This window comes from Hyaena hyaena, unplaced genomic scaffold (genome assembly GCF_003009895.1).
Source record: "Hyaena hyaena isolate Hyena2069 unplaced genomic scaffold, ASM300989v1 scaffold_103, whole genome shotgun sequence".
NCBI classification, from domain to species: Eukaryota; Metazoa; Chordata; class Mammalia; order Carnivora; family Hyaenidae; genus Hyaena; species Hyaena hyaena.
Genome location: NW_024080735.1, coordinates 2,708,062 through 2,729,789, shown reverse-complemented (window position 1 = coordinate 2,729,789; position 21,728 = coordinate 2,708,062). Strand labels below are relative to the sequence as shown.

General features: G+C 42.9%; 1 protein-coding gene across 3 annotated transcripts in view; it reads left to right on the top strand.

Annotated features, from left to right (window-relative positions):
• Window positions 1-21,728, top strand: part of LIN9 (lin-9 DREAM MuvB core complex component) — a 58,736-nt gene that overhangs the window by 12,824 nt on the left and 24,184 nt on the right. For all 3 annotated transcript variants that reach the window (XM_039235870.1, XM_039235869.1, XM_039235871.1), the window contains 3 exons: window positions 7,797-7,930; window positions 9,479-9,604; window positions 19,393-19,550. In XM_039235870.1, coding sequence (XP_039091801.1) covers window positions 7,797-7,930; window positions 9,479-9,604; window positions 19,393-19,550 — 418 coding nt within the window. The remainder of the gene's footprint in view (window positions 1-7,796; window positions 7,931-9,478; window positions 9,605-19,392; window positions 19,551-21,728) is intronic.

The following is a 21,728-nucleotide window of genomic DNA, read 5'->3' as shown; positions in this document are numbered from 1 at the left end:
CAGGCTCCAGGCTCTGAGCTGGCAGCCAGCACAGAGCCCGACGCGGGGCTCGAACCCACGAACCGCGAGATCATGACCTAAGCGAAAGTCGGACGCTTAACCGACTAAGCCACCCAGGCGCCCCTCTAGATGTTTACTATTACGGACAATGTGGTCTCGAACACCCCAGACATGCCTGTCTAAACTCGCAAGTGTTTCCTGGGACACGTGCCTGACATGTGAAACTGCTGGGTCATAGGATATGCACATTTAAACATTTTGTTCTGTTTTACTTTATTATTTTATTTTATTTTGTTTTATTTTGTTTTATTTTATTTTATTTTATTTTATTTTATTTTATTTTATTATTTTTAATTTACCTCCAAGTTACCGTAGAGTGCAATGATGATTGCAGGAGTAGAATGCAGTGATCCGTCCCCTGTGTAGACCACCCAGTGCTCATCCCGCAAGTGTCCTCCCTAATGCTGCCTGCCCATTCGGCCCATCTCCTGCCCACAGCCCCGCCAGCAACCCTAGGTTTGTTCTCCGTATTTAGGAGTCTTATGTTTTGTTCCCTCCCCGTTTCTGTATTCTTTTCGCTTCCCTCCCTTATGTTCATCTGTTTTGTATCTTACATTCCATGTATGAGTGAAGTCCTACTGTGTTTGTCTCTCCCTGATTGACTGATGTCACTCAGCATAACACCCTCCAGGTCCCCCCGCGCAGTGAAACCTCTGAAAATAGGGCCACCTTGTTCTCCAGAGGCCTTACACCGGCTCCCACAATCCACCAGCCATATAGCATAGTGCCCGTTCCCCCAAGTGCCTGCCGGCTCCGCGTGGAAACACGCAGCTAGTTGTTTGCCAGTCTGCTCATAGCATCTCCCCAGTGTTAGCTGACGTTTCATCTGTGAGTGACCTCGAGGCACTTTTCACATATGTTTAAACATGATTTCTTGAGGGCGCCGGGGAGGCTCAGTTGGTTAAGTGTACGACTCTTGATCTCAGCTCGGGTCTTGATCTCAGGGTTGTGAGTTCAAGCCCTGTGCTGGTTTTGGTGCTAGATGTGAAGCCTACTTTTAAAAATAAATAAATAAATAAATAAATAAATAAATAAATAAGTGATAAAAGAAGAGAAAAGCAATTTCTTCCCCATAAACCGTTTAGATTGTTTCCTATTTTCTATTAGATTGCTGATCGTTTTCTTATTCATAAGAATTTTTTATATATGAAGAATATTAGCCATTTGGCCTGTTTGTATTTTTTTTTTTAATGTTTATTTATCTTAGAGACAGAGTGTAAGCAGGGAGGGGCAGAGAGAAAGAGGGAGACACAGAATCTGAAGCAGGCTCCAGGCTCTGAGCTTTCAGCACAGAGCCGGACACGGGGTTCGAACTCATTAACCGTGAGGTCATGACCTGAGCTGAAGTCAGACGCTTAGCTGACTGAGCCACCCAGGTGCCCCTGGTCTGTTTGTATTGATTGTAATCTTTTTTCAGTTTGTAGTTTGTTTTTTGACTCTGTGTGTGCATTTTTTACTAGGCAGGACTGAAAAAAGAAATTGAAGGGTCAAATATAATTCTTTTTATGACTCCCTAGGTTTATACTTACTCAGAAAGACCTTCCTTAGTCAAAAATTTATAGTTTTTGAATTCATGTGTATTTAATTCATTTTTTTTAAGGCTTCCATTTTCACTTCCTCTGGAATTTATTTTGGGCAAGGGGTTAGGTAAGGGTGCAACCTCGTCTTTTCCCAGAGGACTGTGCAGTAGCCCTGGCCACGCCGACTGAGGAGTCCGTCTCTCATGCACGGATGTAAAGTGCTGCCTGCATCCCGCTCTTTACTTCAGCTCAGGTCGTGACCTTGAGGTCGTGTGACCCAGCACCCCCCCCCCTTGCTGGGTCTGCTCCACCGCTGCTCGTGCTCTCTCTCAAAATAAATATACGTTAAAAAATAAAGTGCTGCCTGCATCACAGCTACATTCCTGTATATATTTGGGATTATTTCTAGACTTTGTAGCTTTTTATGTCTAGTGTGTCCCTGTATGTGCTAGTGTCAAATTGTTTTAATGTGCTTTTAGGTAGTGTTTTCATATCTGTGAAGACATTATTACATACTCTTTTCTTAGGCTTTCTTAATATTGCACATTTTGTTAAAAAGTTTATTTTGTGAGAGAGAGAGGGAGGGAGGGAGGGAGAGCATGACTGGGGCAGGGGCAGAGAGACGGGAAGGGGGACTCTCAAGCAGGCTCTGTGCTGTCAGCATGGAGCCTGATGTGGGGCTCGAACTCATGAACCATGAGATCATGACCCGAGCTGAAATTAAGAATCAGTTGCCCAGCCTATCAAGCCACCCAACTCCCCCTTCTTGCACAGTTATTTTTCCATAGGAACTTTAGAATGAATTGATTTATGCCATGTGACATGTGTGTAACATTCGGGCCGTCCATCCAAGGACTGGAGGTAGTTCCACTTATTTAGGCCTCGGAGTCCCCTGTAGACTGTACATGCTTTTCCTGTGTTGAGCGTGTACATTTCTTCAGGGTGTTCCTGAGTGTTTAATACTTTTGTGCTTGTCATGTTTTGCTTTCATGAACCGGATATTTCTTGTTTTATTATCTAACTGGTCCTCACTTCTATAGAGAAAAGTACTGATTTTTTTTAAGATACTGATTTTTCAAAAATATTCAGAGAGAGGGGCGCCTGGGTGGCTTGGTCGGTTAAGCGTCCAACTTTCGCTTAGGTCATGATCTCGCAGTTCGTGGGTTCGAGCCCCGCGTCGGGCTCTGTGCTGACTGCCAGCTCAGAGCCTGGAGCCTGTTTTACTCTGTGACTCCCTCTGTCTCTGACCCTCCCCTGCTCACACTGTCTCTCTCTCCTAGAAATAAATAAAAAACATTTAAAAAAAATATTCAGAGAGAGAGAACAAGCATGAGCGGGCTAGGGGCAGAGAGGGAGAGGGAGAGAATCTCAAGCAGGCTCTGCACTGTCAGCGCACAGCCCAACACAGGGCTTGAACCCCTGAACTGTGAGATCATGACCTGAGCCAAAATCAAGAGCCAGTTGTTTAACCTACTGAGCCACCCAGGCGCCCCTTGTTTGGTTTTTTAGTTTATTTATTTATTTATTTGGAGAGAGAACATGTGAGTGGGGGCGGGGGAGGGGGAGAGAGAGGGAGGGAGAGAGCCCCAAGCAGACCCCATGTTACCAGTGCCAAGCCCAGTGTAGGGCTCCGTCCTACAAACTGAGATCATGACCTGAGCCAGAGTCAAGAGTTGGACGCTCAATCAACTGAGCCTGGCACCCCTGGGATACTGACTTTCGTATGTCAACTTTGTATCCGCCCACATCAGTAAATTCTCTTACTATTTTTAATGACTAGAGTTGGTTTTCTGGAGTTTGCTAAGAAAGCCATATCACCTACAAATAATGATTTTGTCTTCTCCTTTACAATTTTTATTCCTCTTACTGGATTAATTCCATCAAAACAATGGCAAAAAATAGGAGTGATAGTCAACACCTTGGTCATATTCTTCACTTTAATGACATGGTTTTAGTACTTTAACATTGACTATGATGATGACTTTTGGGTTGGAATGAGGAGGAAATAAGTTTTACAGGTTCAGAAAGTATCCGTCTATTTTTATTTTCTTGGTCAGTAGAGCTAAAGGTTTGTCCATTTTGTTGATCTTTTCAAAGAACTTTTGGTTTCATCACTTTGTCTCTTATTTTTCTATTTCATTTATTTCTGCTCTGATTTTTTAAAATATTTTTTTAATGTTTATTTATTTTTGAGGAGGGGGGAGACAATGTGATCAGGGGAGGGGCAGAGAGAGAAAGGGGGACACAGAATCCGAAGCAGGCTCCAGGCTCCGAACTGTCAGCACAGAGCCCGACGTGGGGCTCAAACTCACAAACCCTGAGATCATGACCTGAGCCGAAGTCAGAGGCTTAACCAACCAGGCAGCCAGGCGCCCTTCTATTCTAATCTTTATTATTTTTATTCTTTGTGCTTGTTTTGGGTTTTCTTTGTTCTTCTTTTTCTAGCTTAAGGTAGAATAATAGGTTATTACTTTTTTTCTTAAATCTTTCTTCTCATCTAATATAGGCATTTAACCTATGAATCAACCCCTCTCCTTTCCCCGAAGCACTGCTTTAGCTGTATCATTTAACTATTGATATATTGTGTACTTTCATTCTGCCCAGTTCTACTGAGAGTTTTTTTTAACGAGTACTGGGTTTTGTCAAATATCTTTAGCACCAGTAGAGGTGATCATATGATTTTATTGTTTTTCTTTTTAAATTTTTTAAATGTTTTTATTTATTTGTGTGAGAGAGAAAGAGGCAGCGTGCACAGGGAAGGTCAGAGAGAGAGGGAGACACAAAATCCGAAACAGGCTCCAGGCTCTGAGCTAGCTTTCAGCATAGAGCCCAACGTGGGGCTCGAACCCACGAACTGTGAGATCATGACCTGAGCCAAAGTTGGACGCCTAACCGACTGAGCCACCCAGGCACCCCCTTTATTGTTTTAATTCATTAGTAATGGCAGGCTGTATTAATAGTTTTCTCATACAGGACCTTCCCCTCATTCTACTTGATTGTGATCTTCCATTCTTTTGATGTTCTGATGTTGTAGCTGGTAACTTTTATTTTAAGCTTCGAGAAAATTGAGATATCGTTGGCATATAACGTTATATAAGTTTCAGGTACACAACATAATAATTTGATATTGTGTACATGGCAGAATGATTACCACAGTAAGTATAGTTAACATCTGTCCCCATAGTCCCAAATTTTGTTTCTTGTGCTTAAAAGTTTAAAAGGTTTCTTGAGAACTTTTGCTTAAGTTTATTTTCAGATAGAGACTGTGTGTGTGCGCGTGCGCGTGCACGGGAGGGGGAGGGGCAGAGAGAGAGGGAGAGACAGTCCTAAGCAGCCTCCGAGTTGTCAGCACAGAGCCTGATGTGGGGCTCAACCTCACGAACCATGAGATCACGACCTGAGCCGAAATCAAGAGTCCAACACTCAACCGACTAGCCACCCAGGTGCCCTTCTTGTGATGAGAACTTCTAAAACCTGTTCTGTTAGGACCTTTAAATATGCAAGACAGAATTTACCATGGTCCTCACACTGTACGTTACATGCCCACGGACACTGGCTTCATAACCGGAAGTTTATGTCTTTTGACCCCTCTCCCCCATTTCATTTCCCCCACTCTGCCTAGCAACCACCAGTCTCTCTGTATTTATGAGTTTCATTTATTTGTTTTTTGTTTTTTGGTTTTTATTGGTCTGTTTTGTTTTTCAGAGAGTTTTTTTTTTTTTAATTTTTTTTTTAATGTTTTTATTTATTTCTAGGAGAGAAAGAGAGACAGCGTGAGCAGGGAAGGGTCAGAGAGAGAGGGAGTCACAGACTGAAACAGGCTCCAGGCTCTGAGCTGGCAGCCAGCACAGAGCCCAACGCGGGGCTCGAACCCACGAACCGCGAGATCATGACCCAAGCGAAAGTCGGACGCTTAACCGACTAAGCCACCCAGGCGCCCCGAGAGAGTTTTTTTTTAGATTTCACATATACATGAGATCATATGGTGTTTGTCTTTTTCTGACTTATTTCGCTTAGCGGTATACCCTCAGGGCCCATTCGTGTTATTGCACATGGGAAGGTTTCATTCTCTTTTTTATAGCTGAGTAATATTGCTCTGTGTGTGTGTGGTGTATGTGTGTGTGTGTGTGTGTACATGTGTATATGAAAGTATATACACACTGCGTCTTCGTTACCATCCATTGATGGACACTTAGGTAGCCTCCGGGTCTTGCCTATAATAAATAAGTTTTTTGAGGAACTCCCATGCTGTTTCCCACAACGGCTGCACCAGTCTGCATCCCCACCCACAGTGCACAGGGTCCCCTTTCTCCGCATCCTCGCCAACACCTGTTGTTTCTTGTCTTTGTTATAACATTGGCCCCTTTGCTAGATGTGAAGTCATACCCCGTTGTGGTTTCCCTGATGATGAGTCACGTTGACCTTTTTGTGTACCTGTTGGCCATCTGTATGTCTTTGGGAAAATGTTTCTTCATATCCTCTGCCCATTTTTTAATTGGATTTTTTTTTAATCCTTTCATTTATTTCTGAGAGAGAGAGAGAGAGAGATACAGAGTGAGCAGGGGAGGGTCAGAGAGAGAGGGAAACACAGAATCTGAAGCAGGCCCCAGGCTCTGAGCTGGCAGTCATCACAGAGCCCGACGTGGGGCTCAAACCCACAAACCTGAGATCATGACCTGAGCTGAAGACGACACTTAACTAACTGAGCTACACAGGTGCCCCTTAATTGGATTATTTTTTTGCTGTTGAGTTGCATGAATTTTTTATATATTTTGGATATTAACCCTTGATCAGATATACAATTTGCAAATATTTTCACGCATTCTGTAGGTTGCCTTTTCATTTTGTTGACAGTTTCTTTTGCTGTGCAGAAGCTTTTTAGCTTAACGTGGTCCCAGTTGTCAATTTTTGCTTTTGCCGCCTTTGCATTCAGTGTTGAATTCAAAAAGAATCCTCACAAAGACCAGGCTCTAGGAACTTAACACTTACGTGTTTTCCTAGGAATTTTATGGTTCAGATCTTATGTTCAAGTCTTTACCCTGTTTGAGTTTATTTTTGTGTGTGGTGTAAGAGAGTGTCCAGATTCATCCTTTGACATGTGGCTTCTAGTGTTCCCAGCGCCATGTGTTGAAGAGACTGTCCTTTCCACATTGTATGTTCTCGCCTCCCCTGTTGTAAGTTACTTGGCCATAAATGCATGCTTTTCTTCCTGGGCTCCCTATTCTGTTTTACCAACCTATGTGTTCTTATGCCAATATGATACTGTTTTGATTACCGTAGTTCGTAGTATAGTTGAAATTAGGGAATGAGGTCTCCAGCTTTGGTCTTCCTTCTCAAGACTGCCTTGGCCACTCAGGATCTTTTGTGATTCCATGACTTGAAGACTGTTATACTTCTGTGGAAAATGTCATTGGAGTTTTCATAGGGATGCATTGAATTTTAGATTGGTTTAGATAGTGTGGACATTTTTTTTTAAAGTTTATTTATCTTGAGGGAGAGAGAATGAGCGGGGGAGGGCAGAGAGCGAGAGAGAGAGAACCCCAAGCAGGCCCTTCACTAACAGCATGGAGCTCGATGCGAGGCTTGATCCCACAAACCGTGAGGTCATGACCTGAGCCGAAACCAAGAGTCGACACTTCATCAACTGAGTCCCCCAGGTGCCCCAATAGAATGGACATTCTCACAAATGCTAATTTTTCCCACCCATGGGCATGGAGTGTCCTTCCAAACATTTTTAAAATTCATGCAGATGAGTGATATTTTTTGGAATTTTCTTGTATTATACTTTGGCAGATTTTATTTGTAATGCGCCTTTATAAAAATGGTTGGGAAGATCTTTCTTCCCTGAATGGAAGCATGTGCCCAGCACCACTGATGCTGTAGTTGGATAGAGGTTCGCCGGTGCGCCCTCGGGCCTGGTGCCAGTGTGCCTGCCTTGTCTCCCTCCGTCACACTTTCCTTCTTCCTCCGTGTCCTGCGGTGGCCACATGGTGGGCATTTCACTTTCCTTGTCAGAAGAGGTTATGAAACTGGAGGTTTTACCTTTGTAAGAAATCATCAGAATGCTTATTTTGTTAAGTAATAACAGAAAATTTTCTTGTCGAACCTCCTCGAGTTCTTAACCATAATGTACTTTCTTAAAAATGTCTTTGATGTTACAGGTGTTTGTTCATTTTTACTCAATGGACCTGTAATTCATCTCTTTTTATTGTATAGAAATTTACAGCAACAATGTCAACACCGGATAAGAAAGCCTCACAGAAGATTGGTTTTCGATTACGTAACCTACTCAAGCTTCCCAAAGCACATAAATGGTGTATATATGAATGGTTCTACTCAAATATAGATAAGTATGTATCATGGCTTACATTGTGAATCTCACCGGAACCAGAAATTTAACTTTTTCAAATATTATAAGCTATACTCTTTTCTGTATGTTTTTTCCCAATTTCCTCTTTCTCTTCTCCATTCTAGTTTGATCCATTTTCATTCCGCATAGTTTTCCCCCTCCCCTTTTGCAGAAGTTGTTACAGATTTTTGTGAAAAATCAAATGAAAGTATAATTTCTATATTATAATTTATAGAGGCTGTGGAGCAGAGATACCCTAACACAGAGCTCCCTTATTTGTAATGAGCCAGGCATGGTTTACAAATCTGGAGATTTTTTTCTTCTTTTAGAGAGAGAGCGCAAGCATGCAGGAGAGAGCGAGAGAGAGGATCCCAAACAGGCTCCATGCCCAGCTCAGACCCCAATTCAGGGCTCGAACTCATGACTGTGGGTTCATGACCTGAACTGAAATCAAGAGTTGACACTTAACTGACTGACCCACTCAGGTGCCTCAAATCTTGAGATTTTAGTATTTTGGGGCACTCCTGGCTGGCTCAGTCATTAGACCATCCAACTCTTGATCTCCGGGTTGTGAGTTCTAGCCCCATTGGGCGTGGAGCCTACTTAAAAAACATGCTAGGATATTGGTAGAGAAGCAGTTACTGATGGTAGAAATGATTCCATAAGATTTTTCGGGTAGGCTTTTTATGTGGGACATAGTATTTACGTACCTCAGTTATACATAACTGTTTAAATAGAATATAGTAAGAAATGTGGGGGAAATCCAGTTATTCAACAATGGGATTGACTACAGAAAAATTCTAATCCAATCGAATCTACACTAGTCACTGATGCTCACTCTGCTGGCTACTTATCTTGACTTCTCTTCCCTGGTTTCTAGGCCAGTTGTCTACACTGTAGTGACTCTTGTGAATGTTCATATTCGAGCCTGATACTCACATGTCGTTTGGTTGCTTAGACTGGTTTCTGATTTCCCAAACTCATGAATGAAATGGTTTTATTTTCATCCACAGATTTTTCCATAGGTTTATGTATGAGACCCCCAGGGTGTCCACGTGTGATCTGAGTTCTGGAATTTCCAAGAACTGATCTAACCCTCTAGAGTCCTCCAGTTTTCTAAAACTGATTTAATCCCCAAGAGGACTCCTTGGTGTTGCCATCACCCTTGGGACAAAGATACTTCGTAGCTAACGTTCGCCCCGCCCCCCACCCCCCACCCCCGGTGTCGTGCCAGGCGCTAGGCCGCCTTCCCAGAGGACCCACTCACATGCGTGCGGGCCGCACAGAAACCAGCGTCTCCTAGAATCTCAGGCCCAGACCTGTTTCTCGAGTAACTTGCAGCGTGGGTGGTTTCCCAGACTGGGTCACAGACGCCACTTTTAGGCTTAGCACTCTGAGCCTGTGCCTGTTCCGCATGTGTTCTGGGTAGAAGGGAAGTTGGAGTTTTGTGATTAGCATGACGTTGAACACTGGAAAGTGTGTTTTGGAATGTGTGCCTCGCAGCAGCCCGTTGCCTATTAACCATGAAAATACTATTTCTGTTTTACAGGCCACTTTTTGAAGGCGATAATGACTTCTGTGTATGTCTGAAGGAATCTTTTCCCAATCTGAAAACAAGAAAGTTAACAAGAGTAGAATGGGGGAAAATCAGGCGGCTTATGGGAAAACCACGGAGGTAAAAATCACATTTTTATGTAAAATAAAACCAACAAATTACTTGGTAGTATGATTACCACATTGGGTTTTTTTTCATCTTCACAAAAACTAGAAACCTAACTTTTTGGAGTAATTATATGTTAAATAAATCCTGTTAACTAGCCTTTGTTCAGGTCACAGGCTTTGAACATACTTCTTTTTTTATTATTTTTTGATTTTATTATTTTCTTAAGTGTTTATTTTTGAGAGGAGGGAGAGAGAGAGAGAGAGAGAGAGCGAGCAGGCGAGCTCTAGGATGGGAGGGACAGAGAGAGAGGGACACAGAAGATCCAAAGCAGGCTCCGAGCTGTCAGCACAGAGCCCGATGTGGGGCTTGAACTCACAAGCTGAGAGATCATGCCTGAGCTGAAGTCTGATGCTTAACCAACTGAGCCACCCAGGAGCCCCTGATTTTTTTGCTTTAAAAAAAAACTATTTATTTTGAGAGAGAGCACTAGGGCAGGAGAGAGGCAGAAAGAGAGGGAGAGAGAGAGAATCCCAAGTAGGCTCTGGGGGCCTGACTCGGAGCTCAATCTCGGGAGCACTGAGATCATGACCTGAGCAGAAATCAAGAGCTGGATGCTTAACCAGCTAAGCCCCCGAGATGCCCCCATCTGCCTCTTGATCTCTGCCCAGGTTGTGATCACAGGGTCATGAGTTCAAGGCCCATGAAGTTGGGCTACACCCAGTAAAAAAAAAAAAAAAAAGATCTTAAAAGATCTCATCACAAGAAAACAGGATTTTTAACTGTATATGGCGACAGATGATGACTATTGTGGTGATGTTTTTGCAATATATACAAATACTGAATCATTCTGAGAGCCCCCCACGAGCGGGGCAGGGGCAGAAAGAGAGAGGGAGCAAGAGAATCCCCAGGAGGCTCCTCACTGTCAGCACGGGACCTGATCCAGGGCTCGATTTCACAACTGTGAAAACCTTAACCACCTGAGCCACACAGGTGCCCCAAACTCCCACTTTCTGCACAAAATTTGAAATAACGTGGTTCCCCAAATTTTCCATTGTACAAGGTGCTACGTGTCTGTTATACCTCAGTAAAATAAATAAAAGCACATTCTATCTCAAAAAAACAAAACCCAGAAAGAAAAATCAAGTGGATCTGTTATTTTCTGAACATTACTTAAAAAAAATTTTTTTTAGGGGTGTCTGGGAGACTCAGTTAAGTATCCAACTTTAGCTCCGGTTATGATCTCAGAGTCTGTGAGTTCGAGCTCTGCGTCAGCCTCTGTGCTGAGAGCTCAGGGCCTGGATCCTACTTCAAATTCTGTGTCTCCCTCTCTTCTGCCCCTTCTCCATTGACACTCTGTCTCTCTTTCTGTCAAAAATAAATAAACATTAAAAACAATTTTTAAAAAATGTTTAAAAGTTTTTAATGTTTACTTTTGAGAGATGGAGAGAGAAAGCACAAGAGTGGGGGAGGAACAGAGAGAGAAGGACACAGAATCTGAAGCAGCTCCAGGCTCCAAGCTGTCAGCACAGAGCCTGACGTGGGGCCCAAACCAATGAACTGGGAGATTATGATCTGAGCCAAAGTCGAACATTTAACCAACTGAACCACCCAGGCGCACTGGAAAACCTCATAATACTTTTGAGTGAAATTTTGAAATCTGGGGTGCCTGGCTGGCTTAGAGGAACATGTGGCTCTTGATCTTGAAGTTGTGAGTTCGAGCCCCACATGGAGTATAGAGATTGCTTAAATAAATGAAACTTAAAACTTTTTTTGAAATCTGTTCTGATATTGTCTGCCTATTAAAAGCATGTACTAGATTTTTTTCACTTGCTTCTTATTTATTTTGAGAGAGAGTGAGAGAGCGAGGTGCATACACAGGGGAGGGGCAGAGAGAGAATCCCAAGCAGGCTCTGTGCTGTCAGTGTGGAGCTCAATGTGGGGCTCGAACTCACGACCCCCAAGATCATGACCTGAACCAAAGTCAGAGATGTAACCGACTGAGCCCCCCAGGAGCCCCAAGACTTTTTCACTTAAATGGTGGGAAAGTTCATGGAGGGCATGGAAATATAAAGTGACTTGGGCAAGTAGAAACAGATTTTAGTTTTAATGATTTTTTTTAATGTTAGTTTATTTTTGAGAAAGAGAGTAAGAGCACAAGCAGGGGAGGGGCAGAGAGAGAGGGAGACACAGAATTCGAGGCAGGCTCCAGGCTCTGAGCTGTCAGCACAGAGCGTAACATGGGGCTTGAACTCACGAACTGTGAGTTCAAGGCTTGAGCTAAAGCTGAGCGCTTAACCGACTGACCACCCAGGCGCCCCAGTTTTAAGGACACTATAGTGATGAAATGCAAGGATAACTTTTCATTGAAGTGGTAGTATTTTGTGTACATATTGCAAGATGACGCTGCTGCTGCTGTCGTAAATATTTCCCTCCTTTATAACGGAATTAAAACGTGATGGACTAGTGTGTTTCATCCTCGTAGTTTAGGGTCTTTGGTAATTCATTCCTTTAGGCCATTTTCGTGCAAAGCTGTGACTTTACGTGTTTGAGTAAATTGAGCTTCTTGTTTCTAATTATTGTCCATCAGAATCATATGTTAGTCACTATTTTATTGTTTTGTTATAATTCTGTAGTTTAAGAGTATCGTTGAAATATTTCTCGTTAATTTATTCCCTGTTAGTGTACCATAACGTTGCTTAATATTGTAGCTCTTTACTTTATCAAAGTTAATTCACAGTTGAAACGAAGTCTTTAGTTTCAACAGAAGTTTATAGTTTTTCTTTTCTCTGAGGAAGTCAAGGTGCAATACAGATTATTGCTAAAATATACTTTTTAAAATACCCTAAAAAATGATAAAATGTCAGGAAGAAAACATGCAGCATAGGGATGGCAAAATGGAAAGACGTATTTGAGGTCTGATAAGAAGACTTCATGTTCTAAGTTAATCTGTAAATTCAAATCAGTCTCAAAAATATCAATAGGACTTTTTTTTTTTTTTAACTCAATGAACTAATTCTCAAATTTACATTTAAGAGAGCAGAAATCAAGTGAGAAGATCTTGGAAAAATCTGGAGGAGCAAAGTAACGAAGGGAGACTATACTTACCAGATACTAAAATAGATTACAAAGCGATCATTGTTAACACAGGATAGTAACGGCACATAAATAGATGAACTAAAAAAACGAATCCAGATAGCGTCACAGATGTCTCTGGGAATTTAATGGATAATAGCAGTAGTCACCTCTCACATGCACGAGGGGAGGAAGGGGTGACATTAGTCACTTAATGGATATTGAGACGACTGTAGCAACCTAGAGCAAAACGGAGCTGCTTTCGTACCTCAAGATCTTACACCAGGAAAAAATTGGAAAAGATGAAAGACTTAAATATTTAAGAAGATTGTTTAATGTTTATTTTTTTGAGAGAGAGAGTGTGAGCAGGGGAGAGCCAGAGAGAGGGAGACACAGAATCTGAAGCAGGCTCCAGGCTCTGAGCTGTCAGCACGGAGCCCAATGCGGGGCTCGAACTCGTGAACTGCGAGATCATGACCTGAACCGAAGTTGGACACTTAACCAACTGAGCCACAGAGGTGCCCTTGAAAGATTTAAATATTTTAATTATTATTTTTTTTAACATTTATTTCTGAGAGACTGAGAGAGACAGAGCACGAGCGGGTGAAGGGCAGAGAGAGAGGGAGACACAGAATTGGAAGTAGGCTCCAGGCTCTGAGCTGTCAGCACAGAGCCTGACACGGGGCTCAAACTCATGAGTGTTGACATCATGAACTGAGCCGAAGTCGGACACCCAACTGACTGAGCCACCCAGGCACCCCAATATTTAAATATTTTAAAAATGAGGGGTGCCTGGCTGGCTCAGTCAGTAGAGCGTGCGACTCTGGATCTTGAAGTTCAAGCCCCATGTTGGGTGTAGAGATTACTAAGAAAGAAAAAAAATCTTAAAAAATGAAACAGTAAAACTAGTAGAGAAATTTGAGAGTTTGGCTTAATCTTGAGTGAGAAAGGTCTTTCTAAGAGTCCCCAAAGCTAGGCATCATAAAGGAAAATATCAACAAATTTAGCTGCTTAAAAATAACATTTCAGGGGCGCCTTGGTTAAGCGTCTGACTTCAGCTCAAGTCATGATCTCATGGTCTATGAGTTTGAGCCTCTGTGCTAACAGCTCAGAGCCTGGAGCCTGCTTCGGATTCTGTGTCTCCCTCTGTCTCTCTGCCCCTACGCAGTGCTCATGCTCTCTCTCTCTCTCTCTCAAAAAAAAAAAAAAGTTAAAAAAATTTATGACATTGTGCATTACCCCCTCCAGATGAAACATGAAGTCAAAAGACAATGACAAAAATATTTATAATTCTTATCACAAAGCCTAATTTCCTAATATGTAAATAAAGTTACTGTGAGTCAATCAGAAAAAGTCAGATAATCCATAATAAAAATGATTATAGATTTTTTTTTAATATTTTATTTATTTCTAGGAGAGAGACAGAGAGAGAGACAGTGTGAGCAGGGGAGGGTCAGAGAGAGAGGGAGTCACAGACCAAAACAGGCTTCAGGCTCTGAGCTGTCAGTCAGCACAGAGCCCAACGTGGGGCTCGAACCCACGAACCGCGAGATCATGACCTAAGCGAAAGTCGGACGCTTAACCGACTAAGCCACCCAGGCGCCCCTAAAAATGATTATAAACAGTACATAGGAAAAGGGGGGAAATGGATCTTGTAAACACATGAAAAGAAGTCAGTCTTACTCCTAGTAAGAAATGGAAAATCAGAGTAAGCTGAGATACTGGGTTTTAGTTCATAAAGCTTTTATGCATTACGTTGGCGGGGGACATGGTGAATAGTCCCGCTTGCTGGTGAGAGTACATTTAGATGGCCTCTGTGAAGGGCAGTTTGATAATCTCTATCAGATTCACAAATCGCCATACCCTGTGACCTAGGAGTTCTACAAAGTGAGCTTACAGAAAGTCCGTACACGAGCGTTACTTACTACAGTATTACTTCTAGTAGCAAAAGATTGGCAAACTGTGAATGTCCATTAATAGGGGCGTGATTAATTCAAATACAGCCTCTCACTATAGTGACCACTTTGAAACCACTTAATGTAAACCAAAATAAAAGCAGAGAGAATTCCTCATGTGCTGACTTAGAAAAGATTGCTAAAATACATTCAGAAAAGAAGGCAGAAACACACAGGGCATATAGTAGCTTTCTGAGAAAATAGGAGGGGAACATGTACGGTTTTGCTTGGATCTGCCCAAAGTATGAATGAAGGATGCCTGAGAAATTTGAATAGTGACCGTCTGGAAGGCAAACTGGGAAGCCGAGGGATGTGGGTATTTAGTTTTTAGTGCCTTTTGAACCTTATAAATTAGAACCCATGTAAAGGTACTATTAAAAAACACTATTCAAATAAAAATTACTGAAAGAGTATATCTTATCCAGAGTTATAAAATCCCTGGAAATTTCCTAATAAAGATCAAACATGCACAGCAAAAGGAACCATCAATAAAACAAAACAGCAGACTACTAAATGGGATAAGATATTTGCAGATGTTCTATCTGACAAGGGGTTAGTATCCAAAACATAGAAAGAACTTCCACAACTCAACCCCAGAAAAATAAACAATCCAGTTACAAAATGGGCAGAGGACCTGAATAGATATTTCTCCAAGGAAGACAACCAGATGGCCAACAGACACATAGAAAGATGCTCAGCACCACTCATCACTGGGAAATACAAAACCTGTATGAGAGCACCTCACAGCGGTCAGGATGGCTGCAAGACAAGAAATAGCAAGAGTTGGGGAGGGTGCGGCGCAGCTCAGGCCACTCGCATGTGCTGTTGGTGAGAACGGAACGTGCTGGAATCACTGTGGGAAATAGTGCAAGCACTCTGTTTCTCTCAAAAGTAAATGAACATTTAAAAAAATAAAAAATATGCTGTATTGTCCAGTAATTCTACTGGGTATTTACCCAAAGAAAATGAAAATAGTAATTCAAAGTGATACATGCACCCCTGTGTTTATTGTGGCGTTATATATAGTAGCCAAGATAAGCAAGCAACCCGAGTGTCCATCCATGGATGAACACACATGCACACACTCACACACGCACACGAATGTTACTCAACCATAAAAAAGTGAAATCTTGCCATTGGCAACAATACTGATGGACCTAGAGGGCATTACAGTAAGTGAAATAAGTCACACAAAGAAAGACAAATACCATATGATTTCACTTATATGTGGAATCTAAACAAAGAAAAAAAACCAAAAGACTCACTTAAAAAATTTTTTTTAATGTTTATTCATTTTTGAGAGAGCATGAGCGGGGAAGGGGCAGAGAGAGAGGGGGACACAGAATCCAAAGCAGGCTCCAGGCTCTGAGCTGTCAGCACAGAGGCCTACATGGGGCTCGAACTCACGAACCATGAGATCATGAGCTGAGCCAAAGTCGGGCGCAAAACTGATGAGCCCCACAGGCACCTCCCAAATATTCTTAAATACAGAGAACTAACTGGTAGTTATCCGAGGGACAGTGGGTGGGATGGGTGGATGAAATAGGGACTTGGATAAGTCATGGAGAGGAAGAGTACAGCATAGGGAATCTAGTCACTAATAATGTAATAGCATGTGGTGACAGACGTTGACCATATTTATTGTGGTGAGCATTGAATGATGTAGAAAATTGTCAAATCGTTGTATTGTACACCTTAAACTAACATAACATTGTCAATCAATTATACCTCAATTTTTTTTAAATGCAGAAAATAGAGCTAACCCAGTTAACAAATTGCCAAATGATTTGAATAGATGCTTCACCAAAGATATAAGGATATCAAATAAATAAGATATTCACCATGTTAGTCAATAGGAAGATGCAAGGTAACCCACAGGGTCTACAACTTACAAAGTTAAGCATACCAAGTGCTGGCGAGGCTAGCGGGAAACTTGGAATTCTCTGTGCTGTTAATGGGAATATAAAATGGTGCCACCACTTTGGAAAACATTTTGATAGTTTCTCTCTTTCGAAGACTATTCATTTAGAAAATTTTGGGTTCACAACCAAATCAAGAGGGGGATCTAGAGATTTTCTTGTATACCCCTAGCCCCCACGTAGACCTAGCCTTCCCCAAAGTCAGCGTCTCCCACCAAAGTGGTACGTTTGTGAGCTGATGGATCTGCATCAACCCATCATAATCACCCAAAGTCCATAGTTTACGTTAGGGTTCAGTCTTGGTTTTGTACAGTCTATGGGTTTTTAAAAATGTGTAATGACATATCTACCGTCAGAATAGCATAGAGTGTTTTTACTGCTCTAGAAGTCTTTTGTGCTCCGCTTAGTCCTTCCTGTCCCCACGGTCCCACCTACTGGCCACTGACCTTCTTATTGTCTCCAGGGCTCTCCGTTTTCCACTGTCACGTATCGGAATCACACAGTATGTAGCCTTTTCAGATTGGCCTCTTTCACTTCGTGACATACATTTCAGGTTCCTCCATGTCTTCTCATGGCTTGATAGTTCAGCCTTTTTGTTTTTAAATTAAAATTTTTGTGAGAGAGCGCAAGTGGGGGAGGGGCAAAGTGAGAAGGAGGGAAAGAATCTTGAGTAGGCTTCACGGTCAGTGCAGAGCCCTACATGGGCCTCGATCTCATGACTGTGAGATCATGACCTGATCTGAAATCCGGAGTCTGACGCTTAACCGACTGAGCCCCTGAGGCACCCCAGTAGTTCTGAATAATGTCCCATTGTCCGAATATCCCACTATTTATCCATTCACCAAAGGACATCTTGGTCGCTTCCAAGTTTGGGCAGTTATGAGTAGAGCTGCCGTGAGCATCTGTGTTGGAGTTTTGTTGCGGACCTGAGTTTCCCGCTCATCTGGGTAGATACGAAGGAGCGCGGTTACTTGATTGTATGGTAAGAGTGTGCGTGGTGTTGTAAGAAACCATCAGACCGTCTCCCAGAGTGGCCGCGCCGTTTCGCGTTCCCACCTGAAGGAGTGAGGGCTTCTGTTCCCACGCTTGCCAGCGTGCGCTGCCGTCGGTGTTCCAGAGCTCGGTCATTCTAACAGGTGTGTGCTAGTGCCTCCGTTAACGCGCATTTCCCTCAGGACATACAACGTGGAGCATCAAGTAGGCTTATGCGTCTTCTTTGGTAACATGTTGCTAAGCACACGCTGACCTATGACCCAGCCGTTCCACTCCTAGGTATTTAGTGGAGAGAAATTAAACCATATATTTATACAAAAATCTATACGTAGATTTCCTATCACCTTAGTTGTAATTGCCCCACAGTGGAAACCACCCGACTGTCCACCGCTAGGTGAGCAGATAAACAAGTTACGACACACTCATAGAGTAGGAGACGGTGCTCCAGTAAGAAAGAACCATGGCCGCCTGCAGCACGGATTCCTCTTGGGATAATTCTGCTGAGTGAAGGAAGCCCGACAGAAGAGGTCGCACCGGATGATTTCATTTATATAAAATTGTAGAAGATAGAAACTATAATGACAGAAAGCAACTTAGTGACAGCTTCAGAAGTGCGGTATAAAAATAGGAACAGGGGCGCCCGGGGGGCTCAGTCAGTTAAGCGTCCAACTTCAGCTCAGGTCGTGATCTTACAGTTTGTGAGTTCAAGCTCCGTTTTGGGCTCTGTGCTGACAGCTCAGAGCCTGGAGCCTGCTTCAGATTCTGTGTCTCCCTCTCTCTTTCCCTCTCCCCCCCAACAAAAAACTAAATATTTTTTAAAAAATAGAACAGTAAAGTACCACGAGGAAACTTTGAGGAGTGATCAATGTCTTGAAATGTCCCTTCTCTTGTCTTCGTGACGGTTTCGTGGATCTGTATTTTGTGGCATGAAAGCTTTGCTTACGTTCCCACGGCTCGTCCCAGTATTGAGAATAGAAGTACCACAGGCCTGGGACGCCCAGGGGCTCCGTTGGTTGAGTGTCCGACTCTTGATATTGGCTCGGGTCATGGTCTCTCCGTCATGTGACTGAGCCCCGTGTTGAATTCTGCGCTGACAGCAGGGAGCCTGCTTAGGATTGTCTGTCTCTCTCAAAATAAATAAATAAACAGTTATAAAAGGTAGGGGGGGGGGTGCCTGGGTGGCTCAGTTGGTTAAGCATCCGACTTTGGCTCATGGGCATGATCTCGTGGTTCATGGGTTCGAGCCCTGCATTGGGCTCTTTGCTGACAGCTCGGAGCCTGGAGCCTGCTTGGGATTCTGTGCCCTCCCCTCTCTCTGCTCCTCCCCTGCTTGCACTCTGTCTCTATCTCAGAAGTAGATAATAAACATTAAAGAAAAAAAGAAGAAGAAGAAGAAGAAGAAGAAGTAAGGCCCTAAAGATAAGAGTAAATTCTTCAGTGTTTATGCTCAAGGCAGGAAGTATGATTAACCCTTCATACAGTGGTAAATGTGATCTTTAACTCTAACTCTGCGTTGGTAGCTTACCGAGTCACAGGGAAGATATCTTGTTCTTCCGAAGAGAATATTGTAATTGAATTCGGGCCCGGAAGGAGGCCCAGGATCCATGTGCAGTGGTGCCAGAGGAGAGTGGACCAGCCCTCCTCCTCCGCAGGAAAGGACAGTCTAGACTTGCTTAAGTCTCTTTCGAGTCTTGCCAAGGTCCTGTTTTTAGAATGAAGAGAAACAATTCCCGTTTCTATGAACCTGTTTTTGAACCAATTTCTCAGAGAGGAAAAGAGGGAACCGTGAGGTGGACAGTCTGATGCCAGGTTTCCGTGTAGGATGGTTAGCAGCTTACAGGATTTTTATAATTTATTCTAGATGTTCTTCTGCATTTTTTGAGGAAGAGAGATCAGCATTAAAACAGAAACGTCAGAAAATACGGCTCTTGCAACAGAGGAAGGTTGCAGACGTCTCGCAGTTCAAAGATCTCCCGGACGAGATCCCTTTGCCCCTGGTCATCGGAACCAAAGTCACAGGTGGGTGAGGACAAGCGCTCCGCCGTACCGGGTGACTGATGAGCTTTCACCAAGCGCCTGCTAAGCCCTGGATGAATGGCTTTTACGGGAAAACGTTTGCACTGGGTTCTAAGTAATATTCTCTAGAAGGTGCTATTTGTTCATCTCCGACATCTGGGTTTTAAACTCCTGCAGGCAAAGCGTACTCGTGCGAAGCAGTGTCTACTGGAACGTAAGCTAGAGGCATGTGCCACCGAGATGACGGCTGCAGGTCCCTGGGGTCCCCGTAGCCGCACACTGTTTACAGTTTTGGAATTGTAAATTAGCCCGTCCTTGGCTTTCACGTCATGTGTTTGCCCTTCTCACTGCTCTTCACAAACACACTGTTCTTGCGCGCCTTGACTTCTGGGAGAGTCCATTTCCAAGGGCAGAATAAACTAAGTTATTCAGGAGGTAGTTTGTTCAAAGTTTTATTTAAGGGAGTAAGTTCTGTCAGTTGGCGGAAGTGATTCTGCATATTCTTTTCAGTTCTAACGCAAAAGAAAAGGATCCCCCAAAGCCTCAAGTTTAGGTTAATTCTTAAGAATGTAGTTGACTAAAATGATAATTTATGTAATATAAAAACTTCCAAGGTGTTAAGTGGGTAGACAGATTAGTTGCTGTACTGAGAGGTTTAAAAATGGTTGGATTTATGAAGGAATGTTTTCTGGAGGAAAGGTAACCTTGAGTTACATATTGATATCACTTTTTCTGGTCACAAAAGTGGTACAAATTTTCATTACATTATAAAGATGAGTACTTAAGAGGAAAGGTAGATAATGGGGAAGAGACGGTATGGTGCATGTGAAATGCAGGTGGAAGGAGAATGGATTTGGTCATGACTTACCATGTACCGAACTTACCAATGATCTCTCTCCCAACACAACTGGCCTGGGGGTGAGGCCAGGGATGAAGTGAGGGGGAGATTGTATTCTCTGAAAGATACATTCGTTCTAATCACCCCGTATAAATAATCACGGATATAAAGTCTACAGTGTAACTATAAATGAGAGAAGTGTTGGAAAGAATAGAGTGACATGGAAACACAGGACATTTTTTTTTTTTAAGTTTATTTATTTATTTTGAGAGAGAGAGCACGCACACACGCATGTGTGAGTAGGGCAGGAGCAGAGAGAGAGGGGACAGAGGACCCAAAGCTTGGGATTCTCTCTCCCTCCCTCTCTCTCTACCCCTCTCCCACCTAGGTGCACACTTGTTCTCTCTCTCTGTGTCCCTCCCCTGCTAAGAGGCATACCTAAAAAGCCAATAGAGAAGTTAATTTTGAAATTCTAACAAATAATGGAATGAAAAGATGACGAGAAAGAAAGGACAGGGAAAGATAAAACATGGGATAAATAGGAAATAACCAACAAGATGGTAAACTCAAGTCTGCTCCTATTTTCATTATTTTAAATGTCAATGAGGGGCGCCTGGGTGGCTTAGTCGGTTAAGCGTCCGACTTTCGCTTAGGTCATGATCTCGCGGTTCGTGGGTTTGAGCCCCGCGTCGGGCTCTGTGCTGACTGCCAGCTCAGAGGCTGGAGCCTGTTTCGGTCTGTGACTCCCTCTCTCTCTGACCCTCCCCTGCTCACGCTGTCTCTCTCTCTGTCTCCTAGAAATAAATAAAACATTTAAAAAAATAAAAAATAAATAAAAAAAATAAATGTCAATGAACTGAACATTATACTTAAAAAGATTATCAAACTGGGTTTCAAAAAAAGAAATGCCTGGGGGGGGCTCAGTTGATGAAATGTCTGACTTCTGCTTAGGTCATGATCTCTTGGTCTGTGAGTTCAAGCCCCACGTCCAGCTCTGTGCTGACAGCTCAGAGCCTGGAGCCTGCTTTGGATTCTGTGTCTCCTCTCTCTCTGCCCCTGCCCTGCTTGTGCTCTATCTCCCTCTCTCTCTCAAAAATAAATAAACATTAAGAAATGTTTTCCATTTGCAACTATGTGGATGGAACTAGAGGGTATTGCGCTAAGGGAAATTAGACAAAGACATATACCATCTGATTTCACTCATATGAAGACTTTAGGAAACAAATCAGATGAACATAAGGGAAATAAATAATATAAAAACAGGGAGGGGGACAAAACATAAGAGTCTCTTAAATATGGAGAACAAACAGGGTGTTGGAGGGGTTGTTGGGGGGCGAGGGGGC